Source organism: Amborella trichopoda, chromosome 7, assembly GCF_054954075.1.
Source record: "Amborella trichopoda isolate Santa Cruz 75 chromosome 7, AtrichopodaSantaCruz75HAP2 v2.0, whole genome shotgun sequence".
In the NCBI taxonomy this organism is placed as follows: domain Eukaryota; kingdom Viridiplantae; phylum Streptophyta; class Magnoliopsida; order Amborellales; family Amborellaceae; genus Amborella; species Amborella trichopoda.
Window position 1 is genome coordinate 1,100,940 of NC_142342.1, and position 15,656 is coordinate 1,116,595.

The 15,656-nt window shown below is 35.1% G+C and overlaps 1 protein-coding gene and 1 non-coding gene across 4 annotated transcripts; both read right to left on the reverse strand.

Annotated features, from left to right (window-relative positions):
* Window positions 1-296: 296 nt before the first annotated feature.
* Window positions 297-397, reverse strand: LOC148781164 (U6 spliceosomal RNA). Its single transcript, XR_016060061.1, has one exon. It is a non-coding gene; the product is annotated as a U6 spliceosomal RNA (small nuclear RNA).
* Window positions 398-808: 411 nt separating this feature from the next.
* On the reverse strand, window positions 809-9,271 carry LOC18436525 (CASP-like protein 5A1). 3 transcript variants are annotated; one of them, XM_088871978.1, is made up of 4 exons: window positions 9,107-9,271; window positions 8,350-8,774; window positions 2,903-3,035; window positions 809-1,250 (listed from the first exon to the last, which is right to left on the reverse strand). In XM_088871978.1, exons 2-4 carry the CDS (start codon window positions 8,556-8,558, stop codon window positions 1,059-1,061), a joined length of 534 nt encoding a protein of 177 aa, XP_088728104.1. In that variant the 5' UTR covers window positions 8,559-8,774; window positions 9,107-9,271; the 3' UTR covers window positions 809-1,058. The 3 variants fall into 3 exon arrangements, with proteins under 3 accessions (XP_088728104.1, XP_088728105.1, XP_088728106.1); XM_088871980.1 differs by adding an exon at window positions 1,841-1,920 and having other exon boundaries at window positions 1,028-1,250; window positions 8,350-9,271; XM_088871979.1 differs by having other exon boundaries at window positions 8,350-9,271.
* Window positions 9,272-15,656: the final 6,385 nt, after the last annotated feature.

The window sequence follows — 15,656 nt, forward strand, 5'->3', positions numbered from 1 at the left end:
ATGTTAAAATGCCCCTAATTCCAAGTACAATCAATGCCAAATTCTCCAAGTTCCAAATGAATGAATATACTCCGAATGGTATATGTAGGTTTTGCAAAGGACATCAATATATTACAACAAATGGCTCGACCAACTTATATACAAGATGGTAGTTCCAGGTAAATAATCAATCATTTAGTTCCAGGTAAAGAATCAATCATTTACTTGTGTGCATGTCTTTTATTTTATTTTTTCTTTTAAGTGTAAGTGAGAATGAAGGCCAAGACTTTTAATGGGTTTCAGATAGCCCCATTCTAAAAAAATTAGACCACCTCTCAATTTGTGTGTCATCCTTGTGCAGGGGCCATGCTAATCTTCTCTATACCGTTCCAATTTTATCGGATATCTCCAAAAAGACTTGTATGCATGTCTATTTCATCTCAACTATTCTCTTACAGTTTATGTGTATTGTGTTTTGAATCATGAAAAATTATCTATTTAATTTTTTTTCAATAAATCTCACATAAAAGGAAGGACAGAGAGATTCTAAAAGATCCCACAAAAACAGGTATTGCCACTAAATTTAGAGGGGGGAAATTAAAAAAAAAAACCCAAGAACAAGTATTTGCCACTAAATTTAGGAAAAAAGAAATTAAGTGACCCCCCCAGGAACAAGTTGTGCCGCCAATTCCAGTCAAAGTGCTTGGGGACCAAAACTCCAAACCGAATTGGATCAAATAAGGCCAGTTTTCTCTCACAATAGAACCAATACTTCCATGCATTACCCATCCTTTAATATATAAAAAAAAAAAAAAACGAGAAAGAGAGATTTATTTCTTCCTGAGCTCGATCTCCATTCTTAATTCAGCAAAAAAAGGTAACCAAATCCAGCCAAACCCAATCCATTTACATATTTCAGTAATATAAGCATGAAAACTGACAAGCTCAAACCAGTTTATATGTACAATCTTGAGTAAATCTGAGCAAAGAAATTGTGAGATAAAGGCGTAGACCAAAGGTCAGAACGTGTTTACTTGTTCTTTTCTACCCTCTTTTACCTTTTACCAAAGAAGTTCTACTTACCTGGAGGCGAGCGTCCAAAAGTTGAGCAGAAAGGACGGGGAAATGGTGAACCAGCTGATGAAGGCCATGGCAGTTGCAGTCTCAAATCTTGCACAATGGTTTTGTGAACACTGTCCGAGATCGTTACCGATTAGAACTGTGATCCCAGCTGATGCACAAGCCGCTGCAAATGTCAACGTGGATGTAATCTGCAAGCACACGGGCATAAAAATTAAATAAATGTTCTTTTCCTGGAAAAAGAAAAATAGAAGGAACTTGCTGAGGAAAAATTAATACGAGGAAAGAGAACACAAAAGAAGACGAACAATAAGTCTGGTTAAACATGGTTTCATATGATTATAGGCTTCAATTCTATTATTCGATTCGGACAGATGGGACAGTCATTAAAGAGGGCATGAGAATTTTTATAGATTGAACCCTTTATGCAATAAAAACCGGTTTGAAATACAAACTTATAAAAAGTCAGAATCGGTTCCGACTAGTCAGGGGTCCAAGCTGAGTCCCTGGTCCAACTCGGGTGAGTCTTGAATTGGACCAGGTATTTTTAACAATAAACATTTTAAACAAAACACTGAAAAACTGGGAGACCACAGTGATTACAGGGATTTCGGGATTTTCAGCCCAGAATAACCAGACTCCCCATCCCGTTCAACTCAGGTAAATACCAAGTAGGACACGCGATTTTTCAAACATTGGGAAACATCACCAGATATTTATTTTAAAAATACACAAAACCTACAACAACCGGTGCATATATATGCAGATCAAAGTTACTCACTTGTATATTTGCATATGTTATACATGTAGTCATTTAGCTTAAAACCAACCAATTTGGAGCTCTCCTTCAGGTAACATGGGCTGTCGATTAATTTCATTTCAGAATCAGAGAATGAAACGAGAACTGCCTCTCTCTCTCTCTCTCTCACACACACACACAAACAGAGGCAGAATGTGCATATGTGTGTGTATGAGAGAGTAAATGTAAGGAATAGATAGGCACTCTAGTTGGGATGAATCCAAAACTACTGATAATCTTTTTTTATAGTTTCTCAAACTATGAGAAGAAATACATTTACTCCCTTGGGCAAACCCCAGATACAAGCATTTTTAGGACCCCACATATTGGGATGTGAGCTACCCAACTTAGCTACCAACCTAAGTAACAGCATTTCAATAGACACCTTGGAACTGCGTGACATAAATCACACCCTACGATTGCAGACCGACCGTCCAATTTCTGGACAGATGGATCTAAATGTTAAGGTACTTAAAAATCCAGTATTGTAGACTATTAGAGCATTTATCTTCGATACAAGGAGGTCACAATTGCTTCTAGCCATTAGATATCTAAATGGATGGCTTGAGGTGTGATACAAAGTTCGAGATTTTTTTTATTTTATTTCTTAACTTTTGAGTTTAGTCAACGACACACTCACAACCACCCGATGTGAAATCTGATGGACAAGAGTGATTGTGACCTCCTTGTATCAAAAATAGATGGTCTCTTTGTATATTTTTTTTTCTTTTTTTTTTGTTCTCAGAAAACAGTCATCTCTTGATTCTATTGTTGATCCAAAATTTCAGATAAAAATAAATACTCCCAAGTAAGTCATTTGCCAGAGGGAGTAAACGTAAAGTTTACTACTGTGGGAGGAAAACTTATGCAAACTTCGTAATGCCAACGGAAGTAGCGTGGTCCTGATCAATATCTACACCGGTGTTCATGATTTCCAATACTATTTTCAAGCAAGAACTAAAGATCAAATGAGAGTATATTCCTCAGTAAATTACTTAGTGAAGCATTAGGAAGTTTTCAATGACAATTTTGCAGGACGCTTACCCCATCCCCAATGGCAAACAGACTGACGACACGAGAGTTGCGCAGACTTCGCTTCACTAGAAGAGCATAGACATCCACCAAGCCCAGGGTAAGACTCCACATGCTCTGAAAGACGGTTGCACCCACGAGATAGCTTGAACATTACAAAAATGTTTCCATGATCAGTTCACATAATACTCTTTACTGAGTTGTTTTCTTACCATAATTTATTTGATTGAGAATAACAAATGCATGATTAAAATCCAGTCCACAAATTGAAAATGGAAGACCCAATTCACATTATCATTCAAGAAACACAAGGCTCCAAAATTTAGCACCATTCAAGGCCAAAGAATTCTCATATGGCAGGATTCCTTTCTGAAAAGTTTCTTGTAAAGTACGATTTACTCAATTCTATCATATACAAGAATCTCATAGGGATCGAGAAAAAGTATTTTCTATAATCAACAATGGCGATAAATTTCAAATAAACAATTTGATTTTTTCGTGCATATTTGAATTACACAAAGATGACTAAACTTTCCAATATTCCAACTGGATTTCAGTAATATAAGCAAGAAAAGTGATTCCAAAAAGCAAAGAACAATGACAGACGAACCAATTTACTAAGACAGTGCAACAACAAACTTTAAAAGATTTAACCTGACCACAGAAACCTTGAACAGGTATCACCAGTCACCTACTTCCTCAGCACTCAACAGAGCACATTAGATTCTATCCTTCTTTCTCCCCTTGAAGAGTCAAATGGAGAACTAGCACAGGGTAGCCATCAAATGGCTCACCATGTACACTCCAAAAAGCTGCAAAGGGCCTTTCTTTCTCCCAAATTTCTCTTCTATGTTCACATAGAAAAGGCAAGCCAGGGCTTTCATTTTACATTGCAGAATAACTGCAGCCTCTTTGTGCCAAGAACCAGATCTAGGTTCATACCTTTTGGTCAGTTAATAAAGATAGCTACGAGCATTGCTCCCTGACAATGCTCCCCCACTCCCTGCCCCCTCCCTCTTTCTCTCTTTCTTCTTCCACACACATATACAAAACACATGCACACACGCATGCGTGCACACACAAAAGTGCACGCCAGCGTGCGCACACAAATGTCACATTGCTTTTGCAAAATGTGACTTTTAACCTTCAAAGTGAATTGAGCAAGCTACATTCACTTCATTTTGGGGCTTTTCCGTATTTCTGGGTGATACAGTTGTAGGCCACCTGTAGATTGCCCTGTTAATTATATCAACGAATAAATACTACACCAGAGAACCTCTGTTTAATTGATTACATCAATTGCGAAGAATATTGAATCAGGAGGAAGACACATTACATATGGAGGGCATGATGTGCAATATAAGTTGCTTGTCACAGCTATTCCTCGTCCTTAGTTCTTCTTTGGAATCTTACTCGGTATCTGTGTGCTTTCTCTCGATCTCTCTCTTAATTTCTTTGCTACTCCCTTGCTTAGAGTGCTTCAAGGCCCTTCGATCTCTCCGAGCCCCCAGGCTATCGCGCTCTGGAATTCAATTCTCTTGAATCTCTAATCCTTTCTCTCAAGATCCTTCTTTCATTCAAAAATTCCCCTTTAATGTCTATGGTATCCAAATTTGAAAGAGAGAGATTATCTTGATATCTAACCATTTCTCTCAAGATCCTTCTTCAATTCAAAAACTCCCCTTTAATGTCTATGATTTCCAAATTCGAAAGAGAAAGCGAGGGAAAAGTTACTCACCAGTTTTAAGGAAGCAGGTTTCCTGTCCACATCCCACAGAGCTATCCTGTGTTTCACAGCTGAGACAAAGTGGGCTTCCTGCCCAACCTCCGGTCCAGCAGCATTATTTCATATTGGTTATTGAGTGGTATAAGGAAGTGCGCTTCCTGCCCAACTCCATGTAAACAGGATTACTCCATATCAAATATTGGTTATAAGAAAGGTTTCCTGCCCAACTCCAAGTAAACAGGATTACTCCATACCAAGTATTGGTTATAAGAAAGTGGGCTTCTTGCCCAATTCACATGATCGCAGGTCTACTATATATTACCACATGTCATCAGGAGGGAAGATCTCCAACCATGTTTCACAGATATCGCGAATATACCAATGTGACCGCAGCAGAATAGAAGGCCTTTTGGCCACATAAGCCCTTTTGAACTCATATTGCCAGAATAACCAATTCGAACATGGAGCATTTTACTCCTAATACAGACCTAAATATGATAACAATAATTTTAATTGCAATTTATTCGAATATTCGGAGAACAACTTTATAGTAGATCACTTTTTACAAATCGGAGAAAAGGGGATCCACATTCACCTATGGATTTTGACTATATATATATATATATATAAACGACCAGTGGTCCAGATTGAATCTGGTCGATCTAATGGTCACGATTGCATATTGAATTTGAATTTATGTGTTTTTCTACAAATCCAAATCACCTGAAATTTGGAGCATCTATTCTTAAAAAATAGATGAATCTAATGAAAATATAAAAAATACCTTAAGAAAAAATTCACAAAAAATAAATAGACCAAAATACCCCTGAAACTTTCAAGGGTATTTTGGTCAACTTATTTTTTGCAAATAATTTTTTTCATATTTTTATTAGGTACACCTTAATGATAAGAGTGGACCTCTCAAATTTCATATGATTTGGATTTGTACAAAAAAAAATACGAAATGTAGTTGTGACCGTCCAATCGGCCTAGATTCAATTTGCGCAGTTGGGCTTACACTATTTAATCAGCCAATGGGCTGACAGGATTTTTTCCCTATATACATGTGTCTATATATATATATATATATATATATATATATATATATATATGTGTGTGTGTGTTTGTGTGTGTGTATGTATGTATGTATGTATATGTGTATGTAAGTATGTATATGTGTATGTATGTATGTATGTATGTATATCAATATCATCATAGCCTTTTCCAAACTATTTGAGGTCAGCTACATGAATCTTGGACCGCCAGTCTTCTCTATCAAGGGTCATACCCTCACTGAGGCCATAAGCCCCCCATATCTTTCCTTACCACTTTCAACCACGTCGCCTCCCATATCTTTCCTTACCACTTTCAACCATGTCTTTTTGGGCTTACCCCTTGCCCTCTTTAAGCCAAACACATACACACACAAGCGCATGCGGCATGCACACACACGCGCATGCGGCGTGCGCACACACACGCATGCGGCGTGCACACGCACACGTACACACATATTGTGCTACGGATTAGTACCTGCGCATTTTGATATGTTCCAATCTGATCTGCTTAGGGTGAGATACCCATCAAAGGCTTCAATCAGGATCTTAGGCATGAGACAAGCCCCTAATACAATTTCCTTGATTTTAGATAAGGTTTACTAGGCTTATATTAAGTTCTAGGGTGATATACCCTCCACCCAAAAACACATAAACCTCCAATTCAGTCTACAGTCGGAAAGGACAAGAATATCAAAGACGAGAACTTTCGAAGTAGCAATAATCAGTACGTCACAATCTGTGGTCCTACCCCCAATATTCATTAATTTCCTTAACTCCAACATCAGATCACAATTTCTACGAGTCAACTTTTGACCTCGTAAGTTGAAGCTAAATCATTTGTGGCATCCATTATTCTAGAATAAATGACAAATAGGGCTAGCAACATTAGAAAGGTAATCATTGATGCGCCAATAATAAGTGAAGAATACTAATTTTCCATGCTTTCTCGGGTAAATGAGGAAATGAGGAAGCAATGAGGAAATATGAATCAAGGACAAAGGCAACTATGACATGCAATGAGTGAGAAGTTATAAAATCACCTACCAAGATATGTATGGAAAACAAATAAGACCTCACATATTTGTAGGACAGAGAGCCTTGCACAGATGGAAGCGAGGACAAGCAGTTGGAGAGGCTACATCTAGCTGGTTCTCTTAAAGCAGGACATGGATCCAATTCAAGGCAAACAGGGTTACACACTAATTAATGGTTAGGAAAAAATTACAAAATAAGTTTCAAACAACAAAGCAATGGAGTTCAAATAATAAAAAGGACTAATCGATTCAAAAAAGAAGAAGAACAGGAATGGGACACAGACAAAAGAACAATGTACTGAAAGATATGTACACTGGGACAAATGAGTAGAACAAGGTGAAAAATTCGACAATGGAACTAATCCCATGTCCTACTCGTTTTAGATTCCAAAAACGACTAAAGCATTATATTTCCACTATATGAAAATTACCGAGGTTTATAACAGCTTACAAAATAATAAGAAAAAATCAGCTCCCAAGCACTGCCATAATAAACCCAATGGGTCCCAATGTTCTTAGGAGGACTCCACAACTAGCATTGGATTTCAGATAGATAATATTTTAGAACATTTGGCTGTTCACATCAGAACACTTCTTATATTTTTCAAACTTCATGGCAATGGCTAATTCCCTATGTGTAGTATTCTCAAACTTTTGACACTCAACATAATTAGAGTGATGTAAACCATGTGCTATTAGCAATGTTTCTAAAGAGCGACTATTCAGAAGTGAGCGTCAAAAGAATCATCAAATGCTTTGAAGTCCAAATTAGACCTTATGCTAACCTAGTTATGATGGCTATGGTAGTGAGTACTAACCCTAAAGCCACTACTTCTATTACTTAAGAAAATACAACCTACCAACACCACCCAATCCCAGACCACAGAGAAAAAGAAGAAAGAAGAACAAACTCATTATTCCATGATAAGCAATAATGCAACAACACAACTCTCTGTCACTGCTCACACTCTCTAACCTCCCTCACTTCTGAACCATGCAAAAGAATATATGCCTATATCCTCCTTTCCTCAGGTCATCGGAAAATAGCCAGTGTGACATATTTCAACAGAAACCTATTCATGCTTTTAATAACATTTTCGCACCCCAGAGAAAGTTTATTTATCCACTCAAATATTTCAGAACAATCCAGACATGCTTCATAGCAAATTTATTATACCCATTAGCTCAATCAGAGGCAACCACCAAACTCAAATATTAAGGACTGGAACATTTCCAACTATCTCACAGCAACCTGTGAAAAATAAATCCCTCCTAATAATAAGAAAGTGCGACGCCTAATAAATATAACTGAAACCAAATAATATCTCCATGGTTTCCTAAGTACCTTTGCCTCTTCATAAATTTCATAAAACTAGATGGATGAAACATAATAACAATCTATATTCTGTTGTTGCCCTATTCATAAATTTCATAAAACTAGATGGATGAAACATAATAACAGTCGATATTCTGTTGTTGCCCTATTCATAAGATAAAATATCAGGTATAAGTCCAGATCGCATAACCCAATAGACAGTAATATTATTATTAAAAGGTAAATCAAAGTTTCAAAATAATGAAAGCCACCCTAACAAGAAAGGGGGGAGAGAGGGAATAACATAAAACAGATGCGATCATACTTACCAGAAGGCAGTCACTGAGGCGAAATCACTGGTCGAAACCATGACACAAAGGGCAACAACTGAGAACACAAACTGACCTATTCTTAAGAGGAGGCCCCCTAAAGTACCAGGCATGCCTTGGATGTCTTTCATCCTCGTTCTTGGAGCATCATTTGCATTTGTCAATGGAGGAGCTTCCACAGGGTGAACTGCAGGGTGGCTCACATTCATCTCTGCGATGTTCCTCTACTGGTCCAGATATCAAGCTTCCATTGATTTATCAATGGTAGAATCTAGAACCAAAGGCCAGATATCAAGGTTCCATTGATTTATCAATGGTAATCCTAAAATCAAGCCCCACGTATCACACTTCCTGGAAGTATCAATGGAAATCCTAAAACCAAGCCCCAGCTATCAAGCTTCCATGGATTTATCAATGTTAAACCCCTAAAATCAAGCGCCAGTCATCAAATTCTCATCAATTGAACAGTATACACTTCTACAGAGAATAGTAAATAAACCAAGTGTCGAATCGATAGCAATTTATTGAACCATTGAAGCAGAAGATGGCATGATGTCTATAAATAGATAGTTTTAGGGATTCATGAACAAATACCCTAACTTACTGGTAAAAACTTCGTGTTATTCTTGGCACTCAACTTTGCTCAGATATCAAATTCCTAGTGTTTAGAGAAAATAAAGAAAAATAGCTCGTCTTGGAGCTAAACTAACAGAAACAATAGTCCAATGAAGAAAAACCTATGGTTCAGAGATCAAACCCTTGTGGATTTGCACAATATGGAGCGAAATGACTGGTTCAGAGACTTGACTCCATGGATAAGCACCTGATGACATAAACCAGGTACAAAGACCCAATAGCCATGAGTTTATACGCAACAGAGCTCAGGGCTTTGATGATGGAACATGGATAAAGCCCCTATGCTTCTGATCGAGGAAAACTTCGTCTATGCATCCAATCACAAAGAATTTCGAAAGAACGTTGACATACAGAGAAATTAGGGTTTCAGGACCAACAGCCGAGATTTTGTAGAGAGAGAGAGCGTTTTGGGAAGAGAGAGAGAGGAATGAAAAAATGCAGAGAAAAATTGAAAATAATGGAGACTATTAATGATAATAAATATTAGAGAATAATAACACGAAAAAGTTTACATAACAGTGAGGCCATAGCCAATCAAATTAAGACGCACCTCAAAAATTTATTAAAAAATATTGTTGCGATGCTGAAAACTGCTTTATTCGATGATTGGACCTTGTGTGAACATGAAAATAAATAAAACTTTTAAATCTTAAAAATAGTACACAGAATAATATATCATCTACACCATCAAGTTTTTAAACACTTTTAAGCATACATAGACCTGTTTGATCTACAATATTTTAAAGCTTTAAAATTTTATATTTAAAAATAAATATAAATTTTTAAATTATATTAAAAAAAATGATACTAAAATAAGACACTACTTAAGATACTCCCCAGATTGATTGTTTAGGGCGTCGGCCTTATACAAACCACGCCCTTAATAATAAGGGAAATAAACAACAGGAAGTATTTAATATGGGTAGCTTTTTACCAGGTGACCCGGTTACCCGGTAACATGCTCCTGATGTTTGGCACGTGTCAGTCGTAATACAAATGAAGATGGAAAATGGAAGTGGCGAAAGGACCAAAATTACTCTCTCCTTTCCCGCTAAAGACGATCCAGTACCTGGAGGACTAAGCTGAGGGAGAATATTTGGTGGTATCGCGGACCAAATTGTAAGTTTGATGCCGGTTATTTAAGGGGATTGTTTTTCCAAGGCTAAATTCTCACTGCCAAGCTTAAGTCCTACATTGGCTATGGCGAGGCGAGCCCAGCCCTGCCGTCCACAAGCCGCACGAAAAGAAAAGAGCAAACATATGCAAACGTCACTCACTCAAATGACGGAGAAGCCTCATAGCCCACCTTATTACTGTGTACTTGCATGAGTGTACTACCATTATGCATAGATGCTCCATTTTGGTCCCAGCCAAAGTTTTATATAGACTTTAGTTGCAATAGTTTAAAATTCAAATACATATACGTGGTCACCACCCTGTGGGCGTGGGCTAGCATATGACAAGCCTGATGGCTAGTCATTAGCCCACCTAGTCTGTTAGTGACAACCTACTCTACGAGTCATTTTAAATAAGGGTGCAGTTTGTATAGAGCTTGGGCTCTAAACAATCAAATTAGATCCTACCTTCAAACAGTGTCCATAAATGTGGTTTCAAACTTTCAATATTGGGAATCTTTGTAATAGCCTTAAGATATATTCATCTTTTTTATAAAGTTTAAAGCTTCAAAAATAATGTAGATCGACGTATCTATGAAAACTTTAAAATTAACGGTCAAAAAATACGATACAAAATATACTATTTCTAAAACTTGAAATCCATTTTTTCCCATGTCCATGCATCTTGATGTTGAAATGATCAATTTAAAGATATTTGAGCATCAAAACAATCTCTTGTAGTGAAACTTTTTAGGTAGGCTCTAATTTGATTGTTTAAAGCATCCTCTCTATAAAAACTTTTCCCTTAAAAACAATCCCATGCCGCCCTAGCTGGGCTGCCCACGGTCAATCATCATCCCACTCATGACCGATACAATCTACACATATTCCCAACTAAGTGCATAACTAGGTCCATGAACAACCTACCTGTCCACTAAGCCTTATAAGTCATTGCTAAGGGGAACCACACATGCCACTTAGCCTACACACGTGACCTGAGGAAGGGAATTGACAACTACCAATTTTATTTTTTATATTCAGATATCCATTTTACATTGTTTCGGCAATGAAAAACTCCCAAATTAATCATCTCAACCTCAAGACGTATAGATACGAAAACAAATGATTTCAAATCTTCAAGATAACGTGTATTGTAAGACATTTTGTAGGCTATATTTTGGGGGGAAAAAATTGTACATCTTATAACACATTGTCTTAAACAATGGATTTGGGTCTTAAAAATTGTGCATCTTATTTGAATACCAACCATCCAAACAAGAAGTGATTAGACCGCATAAAAACATGAAAAATGAGACTTAAGGCGTAATAGATAATAGAAGATACCTTGTTTAAATATTGACATTCTGATAGGATATTCTCCCCTTTTTTATTTTAAAATTGTAAAAATTATACTGAGGAATTATATTAGGGAAATCTTCACAAATATCATTTTTTGGTATTTAAAAATGTCTTGCAAATTTCGAATTTTACCCTCAATTTATTTTCCTTTTGGGTGTTTGTTTTTTTCGAAGGGATTGTATACCATGAGACCATTTACTTTTCGTACAATGGGATCACAATTATTTATAATCATCTTATGGGTAATTTGGTAGCTTGGATGTATCACAAAGTTCGAAAAAAAAATTTAAAACTTTGAGCTTAGTCAATGAAATAAATGTATCCACCCAATTTCACATCCAATAGTCAAGATTAAGTGTGACCACCTTGTACCAAAAATACATAGTTTTATTGTATACTTTTCCTTTTTCAAAATACCCCCAAGTCGGAACTATGAGGAACATGAACTTCCAACTGGCTCGTTAAAAAAAAAAACAAGTTTTGAAGAACATATTGGAACTTCATGTTCCAACTTTATTTCTTTACAAAAAAAAAAAGGGTAAAAAGCCCATCGCACATTGAGATCTAACTTTGATCACTTAAAAAAAGGTGCAGTTTGTGTAGAGCCTATGCTCTAAGCAATCAACTTAGAGCCTACCTTCAAATAGTTTCGAGAAATGTGATTTCAATATTGGAATTTTTTGTGATATCTTAAAAATATAATTTTATATTTAATTATAAAGTTTAAAGCTTTAAAAATAGTATAGATCGATAGATCTATGAAAACTTTAAAATCTTGAAAATTGACGGTCAAAAAATGCATTACAAAATACACTATTTCAAAAACTTGAAATCCATTATTTTTCTCATGTCCATGTTTCTTGATGTCGAGATGATCAATTTGAAGATATTTGGGAATCAAAACAACCTCTTCTAGTGAACCTTTTGAGGAAGGCTAAAATTTGATTGTTTAGAGCCTAGGCTCTATATCTAGGCTCTAAACAGTCAAATTAGATCCTACATTCAAATAGTGTCGAGAAATATTATTTCAACACTGAAAATCTTTGTGATAGCCTTAAAATATATTTTCATCTTTATCTATAAAGTTTAAAGCTTAAAAAATAGTGTAGATCAATAGATCTATAAAAACTTGAAAATCTTGAAAATTGACGGTAAAAAAATGCGTTGCAAAATACATTCTTTTCAAAACTTGAAATCCAATTTTTTCTCATGTTCATGCATCTTGATGCTGAGATGATCAATTTGAGAATATTTAGGCATCAAAACAACTTCTACTAGTGAGAGTTTTGAGATAGGCTCCAATTTGATGGTTTAGAGCCTCTGTTCTATGTAAACTTTTCCCTTATAAAAAAGTACAAGTATTTAACACCAATTAGAACTTTGAGTCCCAACCTAGTTTTTTTACCAACTAAATAACATACAACAAAAAAGGTCATAAGTTGGAGATCAAACCTAGACATTCAAAAGAAAATTACAGGTCTTTAAGACCAATTTGAACTCCATGTTCTGACCTCATTTTTTAAGAAAAAGTCAGGTAGTTTTGATGGAAAGAAAAAAAAGAGAAAATTAGGGTATAGAGTTTCTATAAGGTTGCAACCTTAAACAGTCCAATTAAGGTGTGCATCCAATTTTTATCATAACACGTAATTATGGGAAAAAAATCATAAGATTATCTCAAAATCTATTTTCATATCTAATTAGAAATTTAAACTCAAAAAATTGTTAAAATCAAGTAGATCTATAAACATATGAAAATCTTAAAAATGGACGGTCTAGATAATGTATTGCAAGATGCACCATTTTTTTGAACTCAATATCTTCTTATTTTTTTCATATTCATACATTTCGATGTCGAGATGAGGTGCATAAGTAATTCTATATGTTTTTTCAACATTAAAACAACATTTTTCGATGGATTTTTATGCTGCATATGTAATTCTACATTTTAAGGTTGCAACCTTATATAAACTTTTTCTTTTTTTAAATGCCACAACGAATAAAATATTAACGAAAATTTTCCACCGATATTGTATTATGCAGCAGTTATATATGCTTCCTCCTATAACAACACGCGAACCTCTAAAGTGAAAATGAAACGCATTTCATATACCATCCCCAAAAACATAAAATGATTCACATCTTACACATGCGTTAAAAGGATGGAGAATTTATCAAAATACCCAGGAAAGATATACAAGATAATAATTTTCTTATTTGCAACGATTCCAACGAGCAAGTGTATTTTAATTTGTATTTTGAAATTAAAATAAAGGATATAGGTAAATTGTTAAATTGCTAATTTTGAATGAGTAATTTGATAAATTTCCCTAAAACAAATATTATCCTAAGATTAAATATAAACAAATTAATTATTGCACGATAGAATTTGATATATGCTTCTATTCAAAATTTATTCCACGAACCCAAAATTTGAGATTGATAAACATTTCTATGTCTTTGACCTGAGAGAGTAATAATACAACATGCTCTCACGGTAGCACGTTATACCCCCTATGTATGAATTTGATTTGTATATTATAAGACCATTTACTATTGAATTTGATTTGTATATTATAAGACCATTTACTATTGGTACAAGAATGTCACAAATCACTTTTGATCATCTGATTTGAATTCCAACAGCTTAAAGCACGTCACATAATTCGAAAAAAAGTATTTTGATCTTTGTGCCCCATCAATATCACACTCTCAACCAACTGATTTCACATATAATGGTCGATAACATTATAATTTAGTCTTCTAATATACACTTATTTTACTAAAACAAAGACAACTAGTCTAATCGCCAAATTAAAAAATAGTTAAATTTTCAAAGTTTTTTTTTTTAAAAAAAAAAAAAAAAAGTTATAGAATTGGGACCTTGTAAACAAGGAAGCTGATAAATTGATACAAATAAATTTAGGATGTAAACAAACAATAGATACAATAAAAGTATGATGAATTTCATTGGCTGCAAAGTAAACACTCATCCAACGAACATAATTTAATAAATAACAATATTTTAGTGGGGGCTTTCTTGGTCGCTATCACTTGTTGTCCATTTAATGGTAGTTTTTTAACAAAAAAATATAGTGATAGCTTATTGCCAATTGTTCCCCATTTCCCCTATTAATACTTTTGAGTTATTTTTGGATAAGTGATAAGTTTCCTTTCAAAATTAAATTGCCAATTTTACTTTCAACATGCATGCATGCCAATGTCAATATCGTGTTCTATCCTAGTGATAACATAAGCATTGAAAATATTGTGATGAACGTGATTACTCCGATATTAACATACTAGTGCTTATTATCCAGTGTGAGAAACAATCTATGAATTAAAAGAAAGACCTATGTGATATTTTATCGGAAAATATATATATATATATATATCATCCCTTTCTTTTGGCAAAAAATCACTTACATGTAGTTTTTATTATAATAAGATAAATTTCAAAATAAAATCAGCATAACAATAAAATTAATATCTTAACAACTTAATGTCATTGAAACAACTATACGTAATGCTCGAGAATAAAAGATAAGATTGCAATAAACAAAAGGAAGAGTGCCGGAGATTACCTCGACCGGGCTTATTACACCCCATACCGAGTCACCACCATCCGATGGCGCAGGATCGACGGTTTAGCTTCAATCTCGAACCGGGAAAGTAAATTTCGGCCAAGCCACACCAATGCAATATGAACCCTTTTGATCACAAACTCAAACTCTAGGTGAATTCTCTTAGCAACCTAGTTAGAGAGAGATGGGTTCTATTTTTGCTAAACCCTAAAACCTTTAGCCATAAATCCATATTTGAGAGATAGGAGAGAATAACTCCATAACCTAAACCCTTAGGTTATTTTACAATGTGGGAGAGAGATATCAAACATGAGAGAGATAAACTTTAGTAAGAGAGAGAGAAAGATAAGGTGTAGAGATTTTTTTGTAGAGACAATCTATTTTTATAGGCTTTGAATAAGATTAGCGTTTTCTTTGGTTTGTCTCTTCTTGTGAGATTAAACATAAACTGTCGATCAAGGGTGACTTGTGGGGTGAGAGATCTGAGTCATCCACCATAAATGGGTCATCAACATTATGAAAGGTACATGAACCATTATCCCCCTTCCCTAAACCATTTTCCCATCGATAGAAATTAAATAAATTAAATATAATCAAAATATCGTGTATACCATAA